Genomic DNA, 14,969 nt, shown 5'->3' on the forward strand with positions numbered 1-14,969 from the left:
TCCGTGAAAAATCTTGTTGAGATTTTAACTGCCATTGCATTGTATGTATTGATTAGTTCAGGGAGAATTGAGATCTTTGTAATAATTATTTTATTTATGAATATATGGTTCATTTTTCCATTAATATAATTACATCTTTAAATGTCTTATACCTTGTTAGTTTTATTCATAGACACCAAATACTTCAAATTTTGGAAGTATTAGATGTTATTTCCCCTCAACTGGAAGGAATGCATAATCTAGTGTTCCCTGGAGTACATAATTTTGTTTTCTTTTTTTGTCTTGGGAATTCATCCAAAGGCCATCCACACATAGCATGTGATTAAAAAAAATGCCTAAGTAGGGAAAACGTTGAACCAACTTCCCTACCATTATTGTACAACTCCATATCTCCTCTTTTTTTAGTTTAGAAAGTTTAATGTTATCCTTGAAGCATTTGTTTTGTGAATTACGAAGGTAAGTAGGTTCTTTTTTTGACAATCAATATAAATTTTTGCCAATGAGATAAACATTTTGAATGGTAATTGAGTCCAGTTAGGGGTTTAATTTACTACTAACAAATGTATTCACTGTGAACTAAGGTCAAAGTCTGAAATCAAATCCTAGTCTACTTTATTCCATCATAAAATAAAACTAGTGGGCTGGGGATGTGGCTCAAGCGGTAGCGCGCTCGCCTGGCATGTGTGCGGCCCGGGTTAGATCCTCAACACCACATACAAAGATGTTGTGTATGCTGAAAACTGAAAAATAAATATTAAAAATTCTCTCTCTCTTTCTCCCCCTCTCTTAAAAAAAAAATAAATAAAACTAGTAAGTCCTTTCACATTACTTGTAGGTTATCCAGTTTCCAGCGGTCCTTTACCAAGAGATATAGCTGTTGAATGATACTGACACTAAAGGTTTCATGGTAGCATTCTGTGAGCTTTCAGGACCCACTCAGGGATGCCACGACAGTCTTAGAGTTGCTGAATCTCAAAACTAATTTTCCTTCCATCCCTTTCATCTTCATCCCAGACAATAACCTGTTCTTCCAGACTTTTAATAACTCTCAGTATGGTCAAACATCTGACACTATATATAACACTTTAAATGTTGTAGTTGTTTTACCCAAATATCTTAACTAAGTCTGTCCCTAATATTGTGATCTCCATACGCTGCCAATGGGAAATCAGCTGCTAACGCAAACTATGTGATCCCAAGTACACAGCAACTCCAGGATCAAAACGACCAAATTAATCCAGTCTGCCTAGACTCAGGCCAAGTTCACAGTCTTATCCTGGGGTTATTTCAGGACGTGTCCCTTGCTTCCCCCGCCCCCACCCCTCAAACCCTCAGCCCTAACACCCCTCAAACCCCCATGACCCTCCTGATCTGGGGAACCAAAGCTTTAAGGCCTTGCAGGGGGGAGGGGGGTGGGGGGGGAGAAGCCCGGTGTATTCCAGACTAACAGCGCTCTGGGGTCCTCGTGCCATCTCCGCGGCTTGAGACCCTGGGGCGGAGCAGCCATCCCATTGTGCCGGAGGTTAGAAACCCAGCTGGCTCCTGACGCAGCGGAGGCTCCGCCCCGGGCGTGACGCCAGCGTCAGGCCAGTCCCGGCAGCCTCCGCGGTCGACCGCGGTGGATCGCAGAGGAATTTTCCCCGTGAGCGGCCCGGGCTCAGTTCAGCAGCTGTCGAGACCCCGGTCGGCGATAGTGTCGCCTCCAGCCTTTCTCCTACCGCCCTCCCGTCCGTTCGAGCGCCCCCAGCCCTCCCGCGAGGGCGCCCCGGGACGGAAGGAACCACCAGCCTGTCGGCGCCCGCCGTTCTCGTGGTCGCCGTCGCCGTCGTCGTTGTGGTAGTCTCCGCCGTCGCCTGGGCCATGGCCAATTACATCCACGTCCCACCCGGCTCTCCGGAGGTGCCCAAGCTGAACGTCACGGTTCAAGATCAGGAAGAACAGCGCTGCCGGGAAGGGGCCCTGAGCCTCCTGCAACACCTGCGGCCGCATTGGGACCCTCAGGAGGTGACCCTGCAGGTAACGCCCACACCGCAGCCTTGATTTCTCACATCCCTGATGCGGCCCTGGAGGTTTTCGCACATCCCTAGGGCCCTGGGAACATCTCTTTCCCAGTCTTTTGGGAAGTGACCCCGTATTCTTCCATCACACCTAGGAAGGTCACTCCCCTTTTCTTCGTCTTTGCTTATTAAGATTGCCCTGAGAGCAATTTTTCTTTTTCTCGAAGCCGCTACGTAAGTGACGCACCCTTTTCACACCGGGAAGATTCCTGTTCATAGTTTGCCCCTCCTCCCACTCCCCCGACCATTCTCTCTGCAAAATGAACCTTTTTCACTCCTCTTGCATCGGGTCCTCGTCTGTCGTTTCAAGCAACCTCCTCCCATAAATAATGCAGTAATTAATCCTCTCTGATCTTTTCCTCCCTTCCCCCGCGATTTACTCCCTTTGATGCTTTATCCTGCATTTATCTTCCCCAGTCTTCAGATTGGCGAGAATTCTCAATTCCAGAGTAATAACCATGGTCAAGCATTCTAGATCTGTTTTTTAGTGGCACTGTGTACATTATTTTGTTTGAATTTAATTTCTAAATTTATATTTTAATGTTGCCTAATATTTGATGTTAGAATGAGCAGTGGTTTGGGAATATTTCCCTTTCTTGAACCACTGTGTTCACAGACAAAAAAACCGAAAGAATTCCCTAAGAATCTAGGAGTTTTCTAATAACGTGGGAGTTACGATTTCCTACATGTAACATTTGTTTTCAGTGATTTGTTTTTAGTATTTACAGTTTGAGTTTTAGGATATTTTACCTGAAAATGAAGCTCCTTTTGTCCTTTTCCCTTGCAAATTAAAATTAATCAATAATTTAAAAGCTGTGATATTTGGGGTTTTTAGATCTGAGCAATAATGTAAGAACATTTATTTGAATTAGCCAAATCATCTGCTTCATTTTGATAACTGCATGCAATAAATTGTTGAATTTGAATATTCAGAGATGTTTATCGATGTAATTCTTCGCTAAAGGAGCTAGCTACCTATACAAAGATAAATAAAAATATGATCAGTGACTAGTTCCAAGAATGGTTCCTAACGCTTGGGCTTTCATAAGTTTTAGTTTCAGTTCTTATTGCCTAGGAGAGTTTTGAGCAGATTAAAAGGAACCATATGTTTCAGAAGAAAAGTTAACAAAGAATTGCGAAATTTTTAAGGGAGTATTTTTTTGTCCAAGTATAAATGAATAGTGAATCCAAAATGATTTTTGTATATAAGTAAAAAAAAAAAAACTCACATATTTCCTTTAAGGAAATGTCTTCCATATTAACTTTTTTTAAAAAATCTTTTGTGGTGCTGGTAATTGAACTTAGGGCCTTATGAATGCTATGCAGAGAGCGTTTTAGGCAAGTTCTCTACCACATAACTCTCATATATGCTTGTTATATATTAACTTATTTTTAGTTTATTTTAGAAGTTTTAAAAATTTATTAAAATGATATATTTTATGGCAATTTTAAATTAAATATCTTTTATTAAAGGTAGTGCTATTTCTTATAAACTCTAGTACTGGCAAATCATGTTACTTTTTAAATAGTGACTTTAAAATTGAAAGTTTTGAAGGTTGAAATTTCCTTTGGTGTATTGTCTATAGAATAGTAATAGCTATGGTGAAGTGCTCTGTGCCAGACTGATATATTTAAAAAAAAATTGCCCAAACCAAAACGATATTAGATAGATTTCTTTTTTTAGGTGAAACTTGGTGAAATAAAGCTAAGATATAGGTAAACAAAAAAGAGGAAAGGTGATAGTAACATGAAACTGATTTTGATTGTTGGAAAGTAACTAAATAGAATTGAATCTTGTTTTTGCTGTGGCAACTTTTAGCTTAGATCTTTGTATTCATAATTTGATCTTCTAATATAATTATTTATAAGTGATGGTAAACACTATGGCTTGTTTTGTTCTAAGGATGATTATTAGAAATACATTCCTTCCACATGCAAGTAAAGCATTTGGTTAAGAAGCTGGGACGTCCATAAGATGAATTGATCACTGTTCATCTGTTAACTCAGTAGATCTGCTTTCTCACATTGTAGGTCATTGCAACTCCCACTTTAATGATGCTTCAGGATTTCTTTAGTCAATCTCATTGGGAATATTTTCTTTTGAGATTTTATTTTCCTTGAAGTATAAGGTCAAAAATCAGACCTCATATTTCAGAAGAGGAAGCATGTATCACATGCTGATTATAATGTAATTTTAGGGTATCAGTAATGTAGCCTGTGGTTTTTCTGTTTTCTTTTTTCTTCCTGTGTTGATGATCAAATCAAGGACCTTGTGCATGCTAAACAAGTGCTTACTACTGAGCTGTACTTCCAGCTCTAGCCCATTTTTTTCCAAAATAATTAAAAAAAATATATAAATTTTTAATTTGTGTGGTGTGCATTTAAAATGTTTTAAACTACTTTAGAAACTTTCTGTAGAAAGTAATACTTAGTTTATAAACTAGTTCTGCAGACTGGACTATCCAGAACAATCCTAATAACTAAACTATCAGAAAATCCAGAAAGAAGCGGGGGGAAAAAAAAAAAAAAAGATTTGAATGCAGTCAAAATGATACAAGGCCTAATCTTTGCTCAGACTATGGGTACATGGAATAATAAATCTCATTTTTGGATAGAATTTCTGTCTTTACAAGAGTAAAGTATAAAAGGTGGATTTTGACTTTTGGATTGTAGTATCTAGAATAAGGATCTAAGACAATAATATCAGCCATCATGCTTTGTATTTAAGAATACTTTATTGTTTATAGAACACTTTAACATGCTCTTTCTAAACTGCCCTCTGAGGTGGATGTATACAAATATTGTTAATGTGTATTTTAGATAATGAAACTGAACTTGTGGTTTGTAAATGGCAAATCTGGAATAAGAACCCATTTTATGAATTACTGCTCTTTGACCAAGAAAAGGTTATGTTGATATATTATGATTAAGGCAAGGAAGCCAAGTCTGTATAAAATTAATTTCTTAAGGGAAAAAAACAGCTTTTTTTTTAAGTTCCCTTGAGCGTAAATTTGCATTCCTCTTCCCATATGTGTCACTATTTTAGAAAAGGGATTATTTCAACTTTCCTTTAAGATAGTGATTCCTTTTCTTATGTAAAAACTCTTTCCTTTACTTACTTGAGTTTGGATTTTTGACTTTTCTGCAGTAGTCATTGTATAAAGGAAAAAAGAATCAAGTCTCTTAGGTCCAACAAAATAATTCTTTTTTTTGGGTACTGGAAATCGAACCCAGGGATGTTCTACTACTGATCTACGTCCCCAATCCTTTTTATAATTTTTTTAAAAAAATTTTGAGACAAAGTCTTGCTAAGTTGCCCAAGCTGGCCTTCAATTTAAAATTGTCCTGCCTTAGCTTCTAGATTCTTTGGGACTATAGGAGTGTACCACTACACTCGACAGTAACAGAATAATTCTTATGAGACTCTTAAAATTATTTTTCCTTGTAAAAATGTTGATAAATTCTTACTGTATGTTGTCTTAGGATCTTTCTGTTTGCCATATTGACCAATGTTATTTTTCTCATTGACTTATCTCTGTAAATTTTTTCATGATCTTGGGTACCTATAGGATATAATGGCAAAGGTTTGCTAGATTAGTAAAACCAGTATTATGTAACATTGTAAAACTAATGTTTATTTCTGCTTAGGATCCCAGTGAGATTGCTTACTATTAAGGTACATTTTATCCATTTAATTTTTTTTTAAAATATTTTATTTTTTAGTTTTTGGCGGATACAACATCTTTGTTTGTATGTGGTACTGAGGATCGAACCCGGGCCGCACGCATGCCAGGCGAGCATGCTACCGCTTGAGCCACATGCCCAGCCCCTCCATTTAATTTTTCAATAGCAAAATTTTAATAGTGGTAAAGAGAATGGAGTTTGAATGTAATGCTAATTTTGAGTCTGGACTCATTACTTGATTTAACTTTCCTAAGCTTCAGTATCTTTGACTGTAAAATGGACTCAATAACATCCTCTACCTCTGTAGGTGGTTGTGAGGGGGCAATAAATACTCTCAAGAAAATTATTTTTATTGAGTACCTACTATATATTAGATGCTTAAATTAAAAATATCTGTTCTTTGAAATTCCCAGTTTGATGGGGAAGGGGAAGACAAATAAGAAAATACAATAAAAGTCCTTTTTACATGAATATTCAAATGTTTTCATATGCAAAGATTACATAAGAACATTTTTAAAGTTTTTTTTTTAGTTGTAGTTGGACACAATACCTTTATTTTATTTATTTATTTTTATGTGTTGTTGAGGATCCAACCTAGCGCCTTGCACGTGCTAAGCGAGCGCTCTACCATTGAGCCACAACCCCAGCCCATAAGAACATTTTTATAAAGTGTACTGTTCTTTTGGCCATACTTGAGTTTTTGTTTCTGTCCCACCACCCCCTCAGTGTTGGGGATCAAACCCAGGATCTTGCAGCATGTTGGGCTAGTGCTTTCCCACTGAACTATGTATGTTTTCTAAATCTTCTAATTTTTTAATATAATTAGATTGAAAACTAATCTTTAGAGTGCATTTATCCTTCCCTTTTTTTTTTAAAATCATTCTTGAGGTAGCTACCTAAATATTCTATTAAAAATCCACAACCCATCTTATTTTTTATTTTTTGTGGTACTGGGGATTAAACCTAGGGCCTTGCATATACCAAGGAAACACTCTACCTCTAAGCTACATCTCCAGTCAATCACTTTTATTTTATTTTAATATTGATATTTAATATTACATAGTTCCTTAAGTGAAGAATAAATGACTAGATGTGTACAGTTGCTTTTTTAAGTTGTGTTTCCTTTAGTGTTGTAATTTATTCATTCATTTGTTTATTTTTTTAAAGTAATTGGTCACAATATTTTTATTTTATTTATTTATTTTTATGTGGTACTGAGGATCGAACCCAAGGCCTCGGCAAGCGCTCTCCCGCCACCGTTCTGTTACTAATACAGGGTCTCAGAAATGCTTGTCAAGGTTCTACATTGAGCTATACTCCTAGCCTAGCATTCTAATTTAATAATTTATTTTCTTTTCTGTTTCCAAAAAGATGAGTTTGTTCCTTACTTTGAGCAGTAGAAGTTTCTGTAAAGTCTTAAGTAAATTAAACTAGTATATTAAATGTGCAAGGAGAGGATATAATATTTTAGAAATCTTTAGTTATATATTTAAGAGGTCATATTTTCTTTTTTTATGGGTACATCATAATGGTACATAATGGTGGGATTTGTTGTTATATATTCATACATGCACACTATATAACAATATAATTTGGCCAGTATCATTCACCAGTATTTCCCCTTTCCCCACTCGTCCCTTTCCACTAGTGATCCCCCCCCCCCCCCCGTTTTTCAAGATCCCCCACCCCCCTTCTTTTCCTTTTTTGTAGTTTATTTTCAGTGTAACTTAATATCAGTGGTTAAATCCAGTTTTTCTATTCCCTATTCCCTGGTTTTGGTGTCTCAGGATAATAAAGTATTAGGGTGGATGGTAACAAATACTATATTTATATAGCTAAGAGAGCTTGTATTTTCTTTCTTGACACTAGTTAAAAAAAAAAAAAAGTTTCAGTGCTATTTCCCCAAATCTTCATCTGTAGCTTGTTTTGCCAGTCTTTGACATTATTGGCCTCCTCTTGTCACCTATAATCTGAATGTGCTAGATCTCCACTCCTCAGTAAAGCCAAAACCTTCTTAGCTGGGAGGATAAATTTCATCAGGGAGTCAGGAAGTATAATTCTTGGAATTGGGGAATAAGTGGTTAATTAGAACATGGGTTTTGAGGACAGGCATGGTGGCCCATACCTGTAATCCCAGTGATCGGAAAGCTGAGGTAGGAGGATCACAAGTTCAAAGTCAGCCTCAGCAATTTAGCAAGGCTCAACTTAATGAGACCCTGTCTCAAAATAAAAAAGACTGGGGTTGTCACTCAGTGGTTAAACACCCTGGGTTTAATCCCCAGTAGCACCCCCCCACTCCCCCCAAAAAATTGAACATAAGAACATAGATTTTAAAATGATGATTACCATAGGATGCCATATTATTATAGTAGATTGAGACCACTACAGTTTAAAAAGATGATTTAGAATAAGATAGGATACATCAGAAATCCTTGCAGATATTAAAGTAAGTATTGTTTGGTTTAACTTGTTTCAGTTTTATATAAAATTATCTTTGTATTACATCAGTTGTTAAATGTATTTCTTCCTGTTGTATTGCTTTAAAAAAAGTTTAGCTGGTGTGTGGTGTTGAGTGCCCATAGCTCCAGCTACTTTGGAGTCTGAGAGGCAGGCAGGAGAATCCCTTGAGTCCAGGAGTAGAAGACTAGCCCAAGTATCTGGGCTATTTAGTTGTGGATGGACACAATAATTTTTCAGGAAGAAAAACCTGAGAGGCTATTGTGTTATTGTGTCAGTCCAGACAAGCTGTATTAGGATAGTAGCCTTAGATGGAAATAAAAGTCAGATCTGACATTTTAGAAAATAAATGTGGGACTTCTTGCAGGTGAGGAAAGAGGGAAGATTTAAGGAATGGGTTTCTGTGTGTGTTTTGTGAGTAGCAAAGATAGGGAAGTAATAGAAAACTTGACAAGAAAAATATAATCTATGATTTGTTAAGTCTTTTATTAGTATTGGGGATTGAAACCAGGGCCTTTCACATAATAGGCAAACTACTACTGAGCTACAACCCCAGGCTGATTGTTTTTCTTGATTTTGCTTTGTAGGGTATTACTTATTCTTTGATGTACCAGATTGACTATAAATGAAAATTTAATATCACTTTGAAAATTGTGAGGTAAACAAACATTGAGAAATATTCATGAAACATAAGTTGTACCTGTGTTACCTCAACCCTGGGAAAGAAAATGTTTCTCGTATTCTCAGAGTATCTCCGTTTCCCTCCTTGGTCTTAATCTCTTCCTCCCTCTAGTGGTAACCACACAATTGGTTTTCTTTCTTTAAACAAGATAGAACATTTTGTAGTAGTAATTTTTCACAAATAAATTCTCTGAGAAAATAATATGCCAAAATGTGTTAAAGTCTTTTTATAAGAGACTATGCAAAAACAAAATCATTTTGTTTTAATGAAAAGATATATTGCAAGGCCTGGGGTTGTGGCTCAGTGGTTGAGTTGCTTGCCCACCATGTGTGAGGCTTGGAGTTTGATCCTCAGCACCACATAAAAATAAAATTAAGTTATTGTGTCCGTCCACAACTAAAAAATATTTAAAATATATATATAACAGGATTAAAACTTTGAATAGAAGGAAAAAACTGCTTCCTATGTCTATTCTCTATTCTGTTCTCAAATGTTGTTCTGTTCTGTTCTTTTCTGAAACATTTTGCATATTTGTAATTATGTACAATTTTGTATTCATTTTTTTCACTGGCCTTTCATAAGCATTTTCCCATGTTTGTATGGTGTTGACTCTAATTTTTGGTAGCTGCAGATATATTCAATCATGTTAAACATCACATGACTTAGTTCTTAAAATGACATTGCGGTCTGGGGATGTAATTCAGTGGTAGAATACTTGTCTAACATGCCTAAATCCTTGGGTTCATTCCCCAGCACCACTAGGAAAAACAATAACACTGGATTTTTAACTTCTAGCCTGTAAAGAAGTAGAAATACATGTATTTTATCTAAGCATATTAATTTTTGTTAAAAAGACAAACACGTGCCCTTAATAATTCAAGGCTATAAAATGAAAAGTAAAAAATCCAAATCCTGGGCTGGGGATGTGGCTCAAGCGGTAGCGCGCTCGCCTGGCATGCATGTGTGTGGCCCAGGTTCGATCCTCAGCACCACATACAAACAAAGATATTGTGTCCGCCAATAACTAAAAAATAAATATTAAACTTCTCTCTCTCTCTCTCTCTCTCTCTCCCTCTCCCTCTCCCTCTCTCTCACTCTCTCTAAAAAAAAAAAAAAATAAAAATAAATAAAGTGTGAAGCTCTCTTCTACATAAGAGCTTAAAAAAAAAAATTCCAAATCCTTCTGCTGATCCATAATGGGGGGAGGCATGGAAAAATGCCTCCATTTTGATTGGGCAAAGGGGAGGCGGGGAAGGGGGCATAGGGGCAGGAAAGATGGTGGAATGAGATGGACATCATTACCCTAGGTACACATAAGATGCGATGCTACATCGTGCACAAACAGAATTGAAAAGTTGTGCTGCAGTTGTGTACAATGACTCAAAATGCATTCTGCTGTCATATATACCTAATTAGAAGAAATAAATTAATTTAAACATTCTAAATTCTTCAACTTTAAATCATATACCTCAAAGGTATTTTGTAAACAATTTCTTTTGTCTTTCTAAAAAACTTAGTAAATTACAGATTTAGTTGGGCACCTATCTGTTCATAAATATCAGTAAATATAACAACATTTCTTTTAAATTATCCTAAATCTTTTTTTTTTTTAAATAAAACATCTTTGGGCTGAAGATATGTAGGTTAGTAGTTGAGTTTTTGCCTAGTATTTTCAAAACCTTGCAAAATAAAAACATCTTAGATACTTTCTTGTCATTATAGATACTAATCAACCCCATTTTTTTTTAAACATCATTGAAGCCATTTTTATTTATTTTTTTGGGGGGGGTTATTAAAACAGTATTCTATCAAACCACTGTGATAGGTAAAATATGGATAAGTATTCTAAGTGTATCCATAGTATAAATTTTCATTGGAATTTAAAGATTATAAATTGTATCTGTAAGGGTTCTCCAGAGATTCAAAGTCAAATAAATAAATAAATAAATAAATAAATAAATAAAATTGGCTTGTACAGTTTTGGCAGTTGGCAAGTCTGATATTATTAGGGCAGGCCAGCAGAGTGGAAATCCTCAGATAGGAGTCTTTAAACAGAATTTCTTTAGGAAAACCTATTTTGCTTCTATGGCCCTTCAACTGATTGGATGAGGCCCATCCGTGTTACTGAGCATAATCTCCTACATCTTCTGTCACCTAATTACAGTTATTAATTACTCTACAAAATATCTTCACAGAGGCTCCTAGTTTAAATATAGAGTATCCAATTTTTTCTTATTGAAGTAACTTGCATTGATTTAAAAATTTGAATGTTGGGGCTGGGGATGTGGCTCAAGCGGTAGTGCGCTCGCGTGGCATGGGTGCGGCCCCGGTTCGATCCTCAGCACCACGTACAAAGAAAGATGTTGTGTTCACCAGAAACTGAAAAATAAATATTAAAAAAAAAAATAAAAATTTGAATGTTAATAACCTTTGCATTCCTGCGGTAAACCCCGTTGGTTGTGAAGTAGTTTTTTGATACATCACAATATCAATTGTTAGTATTTTAGCAGTTTTACAACTGTATATATGAACTGGATTAATCTATAATTTTTCCCTTATTATAATGTCCTTGACCAAGTTTTGGTATCAAGTTGGAAGGTGTTTCTTTTCCTGTTTTTTGGAAGAGTTGTTTTTAATAATATATGTTTAGGATCTGTAATGAAGTCTATTTCTTTATTGTTAACTTTTTTTTGTTTTGATAAATTTTGCTAAGAAGTTTTTAACTTTATTGATCTGTTTTTGCAATTTATTGATCTTTTCAATCAATAATTTTTAACTTTAGTTTTCCTATTTGATAATTTTGCTCTCTATTATTTCCTTTCTAACCTTATTAATTAATTAATTAATTAATGGTAATGGGAATTGAACCCAGGGGTGCTCTGCCACTGAGCTACATCCCAATCCTAAAGTTTTTAGTTTTTTGAGACAGGGTTTTGCTAAATTTTATCCTTGAACTTTCTGTCCTCCAGCCTCAGCCTCAAGTGGCTGGGATTATAGGTAGAAGCCACCATACCTAGCCCTAATCTTTGAATGTTAGTGACCTTTTATTTTTCTAGGTTTCTTTTTAGCTGAAAGCCTAGATTACTAATTTTTTGCCTTTGTGTGTGTGTTGCAGGGTAGGTACTAGGGACTGAATCCAAGGCCATACTCATACTAGGCATGTACCATACTACTGAGCTGCCCTCCCAGCATCTGATAATTTTATCTTTTAAATTTCTGATATATTATTTATAAGTACTCACAAGTTTTGATATGTGTTGAGACAGGCTAAAGTCTCTTGTGCAGGCTTTATAGTCTTTTAAAACATAAGAATGGAACATGAGGGCTGTAGCTTAGTGGTAGAGTGCTTGCCTTGCATATGTGAGGCCCTGGGTTCGATCCCTAGTACCACATAGAAATAAAAATAAAGATATTATGTCCATCTACAACTAAAAAAAAAAGAAAGAAAAAGAAAAAGAACGAGTGAGATGGTACACTTATAATCCCAGTGACATGGAGGTTTAGGCAGGAGGATCACAAGGTCAAGTCCAACTTCCACAACTTAACAAGACCCTGTCTCAAAAGTGAAAAATAAAAGGATTGAGAATATAGCTCAGTAGTAGAGTGCTGCTGGGTTCAGTCCTTAGTTACCCCCCTCCCCAATATAAAAGAATGTACCATGATCCTGAAACACTTCCTTACCAAGAGAGAGTGTCCTCACAGCTTGTTCTGAACTTGTCACATTATGTGGCAATATCTTTCCCTGCTTCAGACTCAGTGTGTACTCCTTTGTTCTGCTTAAGATGTATGTCACATGTCACCTGGCCAACTTCACTACTGTGTCTGACCTCTGCGGGAGATGATGAGGTCCTTTTGCTCAAGCATAAGAGGAGGGTGTACAGATCAGTTGTCTGCTTATGGTTCTGTGAGGAATCTGTTAGCTATGGGGGACTGATAGCCGCTACTGAAGCTGGTCTTGCTCTGTCTCTTCTTTTTGTGAGTAAAGCAGTGCTTTACTGCTCATTGTTTTTTTTCCTTGGTGACTCAGATACCAAGATATAGTGGACTGACTTACTTATTCTGCTCCTGACTGATAATGGACAACAGATGCCACTTGCAAATATGTGTTCATTATCATTCAATTAAAAATGTTTTCTAATTCCCATTGTGATTTTTCTTGTATCATAGTTTACTTAGATGTGCATTCAAATCATTTCCAATGAATTTGTGATTTATAAAAGTTTTTAAAAATTTTTAAAAAGTGATAAAACCAAAATTTATCATCTTCACCTTTTTTATTTTGTATGTGTGGTGTTGCTGTCTAGCCACATCCACTGTTGTTGTCTAGCTCATACCCACTATTTATGAAAATACCAATTTTTTAATTGAGACTTATTTAGTATTCAAGCCTGTAGTTCATTTTGGTAACATTTTATGCAGCCTTCAAAAGAATGTATATTCTCTTGTTGGATATGGCTGTTTTTTTTTTTTTCTTTTTGAAAAATCAGGTCTGAAGCAGTATGCTCAAGTTTCCAGCAATTATTGGGGGTTTGTTTAGTTCTATTAGTTTTTGCTAGATCTATTTTGAAGCTGTATTGATATGTCCCTTTTTATGTCATTTTGTTAAGATCTGTTCTGTATGATGTGGGATAGCTGTATCAGTTTTCATTTCGCATGTCTTTTGTAAAGCATCATTTACTAGTATTTTAATTGAGTTATTGAGTTCTGCATTTAGTTACTTACATAATTTTTTTTTCTCTTTACTGTTTTTTTTTTTCCTATTTATCCCATCTGTTTTATGTTTCTATTTGTGTCCTTCCTTTTTCCTTCTTTTGATGTTTTCCAAATCTTGGAGGAATTCACATTGTAATATGATATGGTAAATTTAGTTAAGCAATTATAGTACAATTTAGGAAATGCAATGGGTTGGGTACTAGCAAGCACTGAGAATTATTTATGCCTTATACAAACTTAGGGCCAGCCTCCTAGAAGAGGTAAGTACTGTGTTAAAGTTTTCAAGGAAATTAATAATGAGTTAATCGGGTCAAGCAAAGGAAGGAAAAGTTTGTCAGATTGCTAGACAGGGTGAGAGATAGCAAGGAACTTGCTACCCTGAGGAGTTTGGAATTTATCCCTTAAGCAGTGTGGAGCCACTTCAAGGTTTCCAACAATTATGTTCCTAATTGTACTTTAGATATATTGTGGTGGCAGTGTAGAGAATGAATTTTGTTTCCCTCCTTGGGGAGAGATGGGTAAACTGGAAATGAGACTTATATAGTACTATAAATAGGATATTTACAAGATCCTAATTAGGGTGGGAGTGGGGATAGAAAAAGAGAAGAGGGGGGCTGGGATTTTGGCTCAACGGTAGAGCGCTCGCCTAGCACAGGCAGGATCCTGGTTCGATCCTCAGCACCACATAAAATTAAAGTCATTATGTTGTGTCCATCTACACCTAATAAATAAATAAACATATATTAAAAAAAAAAGAAAAAGAGAAGAGGATTCAAGAAGTACATAGGGAGGAAACTTTTTAGGTATGTGGATGAAGAGAGAAGATTGAAGGAAAATTGCCTGATTTTTGTCTCTGTGGATGAAGGAACGAATTGACTGGTGCAGTGGCATTTGCTTGTAATCCCAGGAGGAAGGAGGAGCACAAGTTCAGGGCTAGCCATAGCAATTTAAGGAGACCTTGTTTCAAAATGAAAAATAAAAAGACCTGGGAATGTAATTCAGTGGGCTACTCCTGATCCCAGTACCAGGAAAAAAAAAAAAAAGGGATTGGTATCTGATATTTAGAAATTTTATTATGGCATGCGTATGTAGTTTTCTTCATGTTTTTTGGGCTACAGTCTTGTCAAGATTCTTTCTTAGATCTTTGAGATTAGAATTTTTCATCAAATTTTTGGGAAAAATTTTGACTCTCATATTCTTTTTTTTTTTCCTTTGCAGATTATCTATCTTGGAAGTTTTCTGTCAGCTGAAGCTTTATCCCCCACCCCCACCCCAACATAGGGCTTTGTACATATGGCCTTGTGTATTGTAGGCAGGCTCTGTACCACTGGACTAAATCCCAAATCCTCAACTTTTTTAGGCTCTTCTTTGAATAA

General features: G+C 36.1%; 1 protein-coding gene across 1 annotated transcript in view; it reads left to right on the plus strand.

Annotated features, from left to right (window-relative positions):
* Positions 1–1,610: 1,610 nt before the first annotated feature.
* The window catches only part of Etnk1 (ethanolamine kinase 1), a 64,731-nt gene continuing 51,372 nt past the window's right edge, over positions 1,611–14,969 (plus strand). The window contains exon 1 of the mRNA XM_076854199.1: positions 1,611–2,016. Within this exon, the coding sequence (XP_076710314.1) occupies positions 1,861–2,016 (156 nt within the window). The 5' untranslated portion in view covers positions 1,611–1,860. The remainder of the gene's footprint in view (positions 2,017–14,969) is intronic.

The sequence above is a fragment of the Callospermophilus lateralis genome, chromosome 4 (assembly GCF_048772815.1).
Source record: "Callospermophilus lateralis isolate mCalLat2 chromosome 4, mCalLat2.hap1, whole genome shotgun sequence".
NCBI lineage: Eukaryota > Metazoa > Chordata > Mammalia > Rodentia > Sciuridae > Callospermophilus > Callospermophilus lateralis.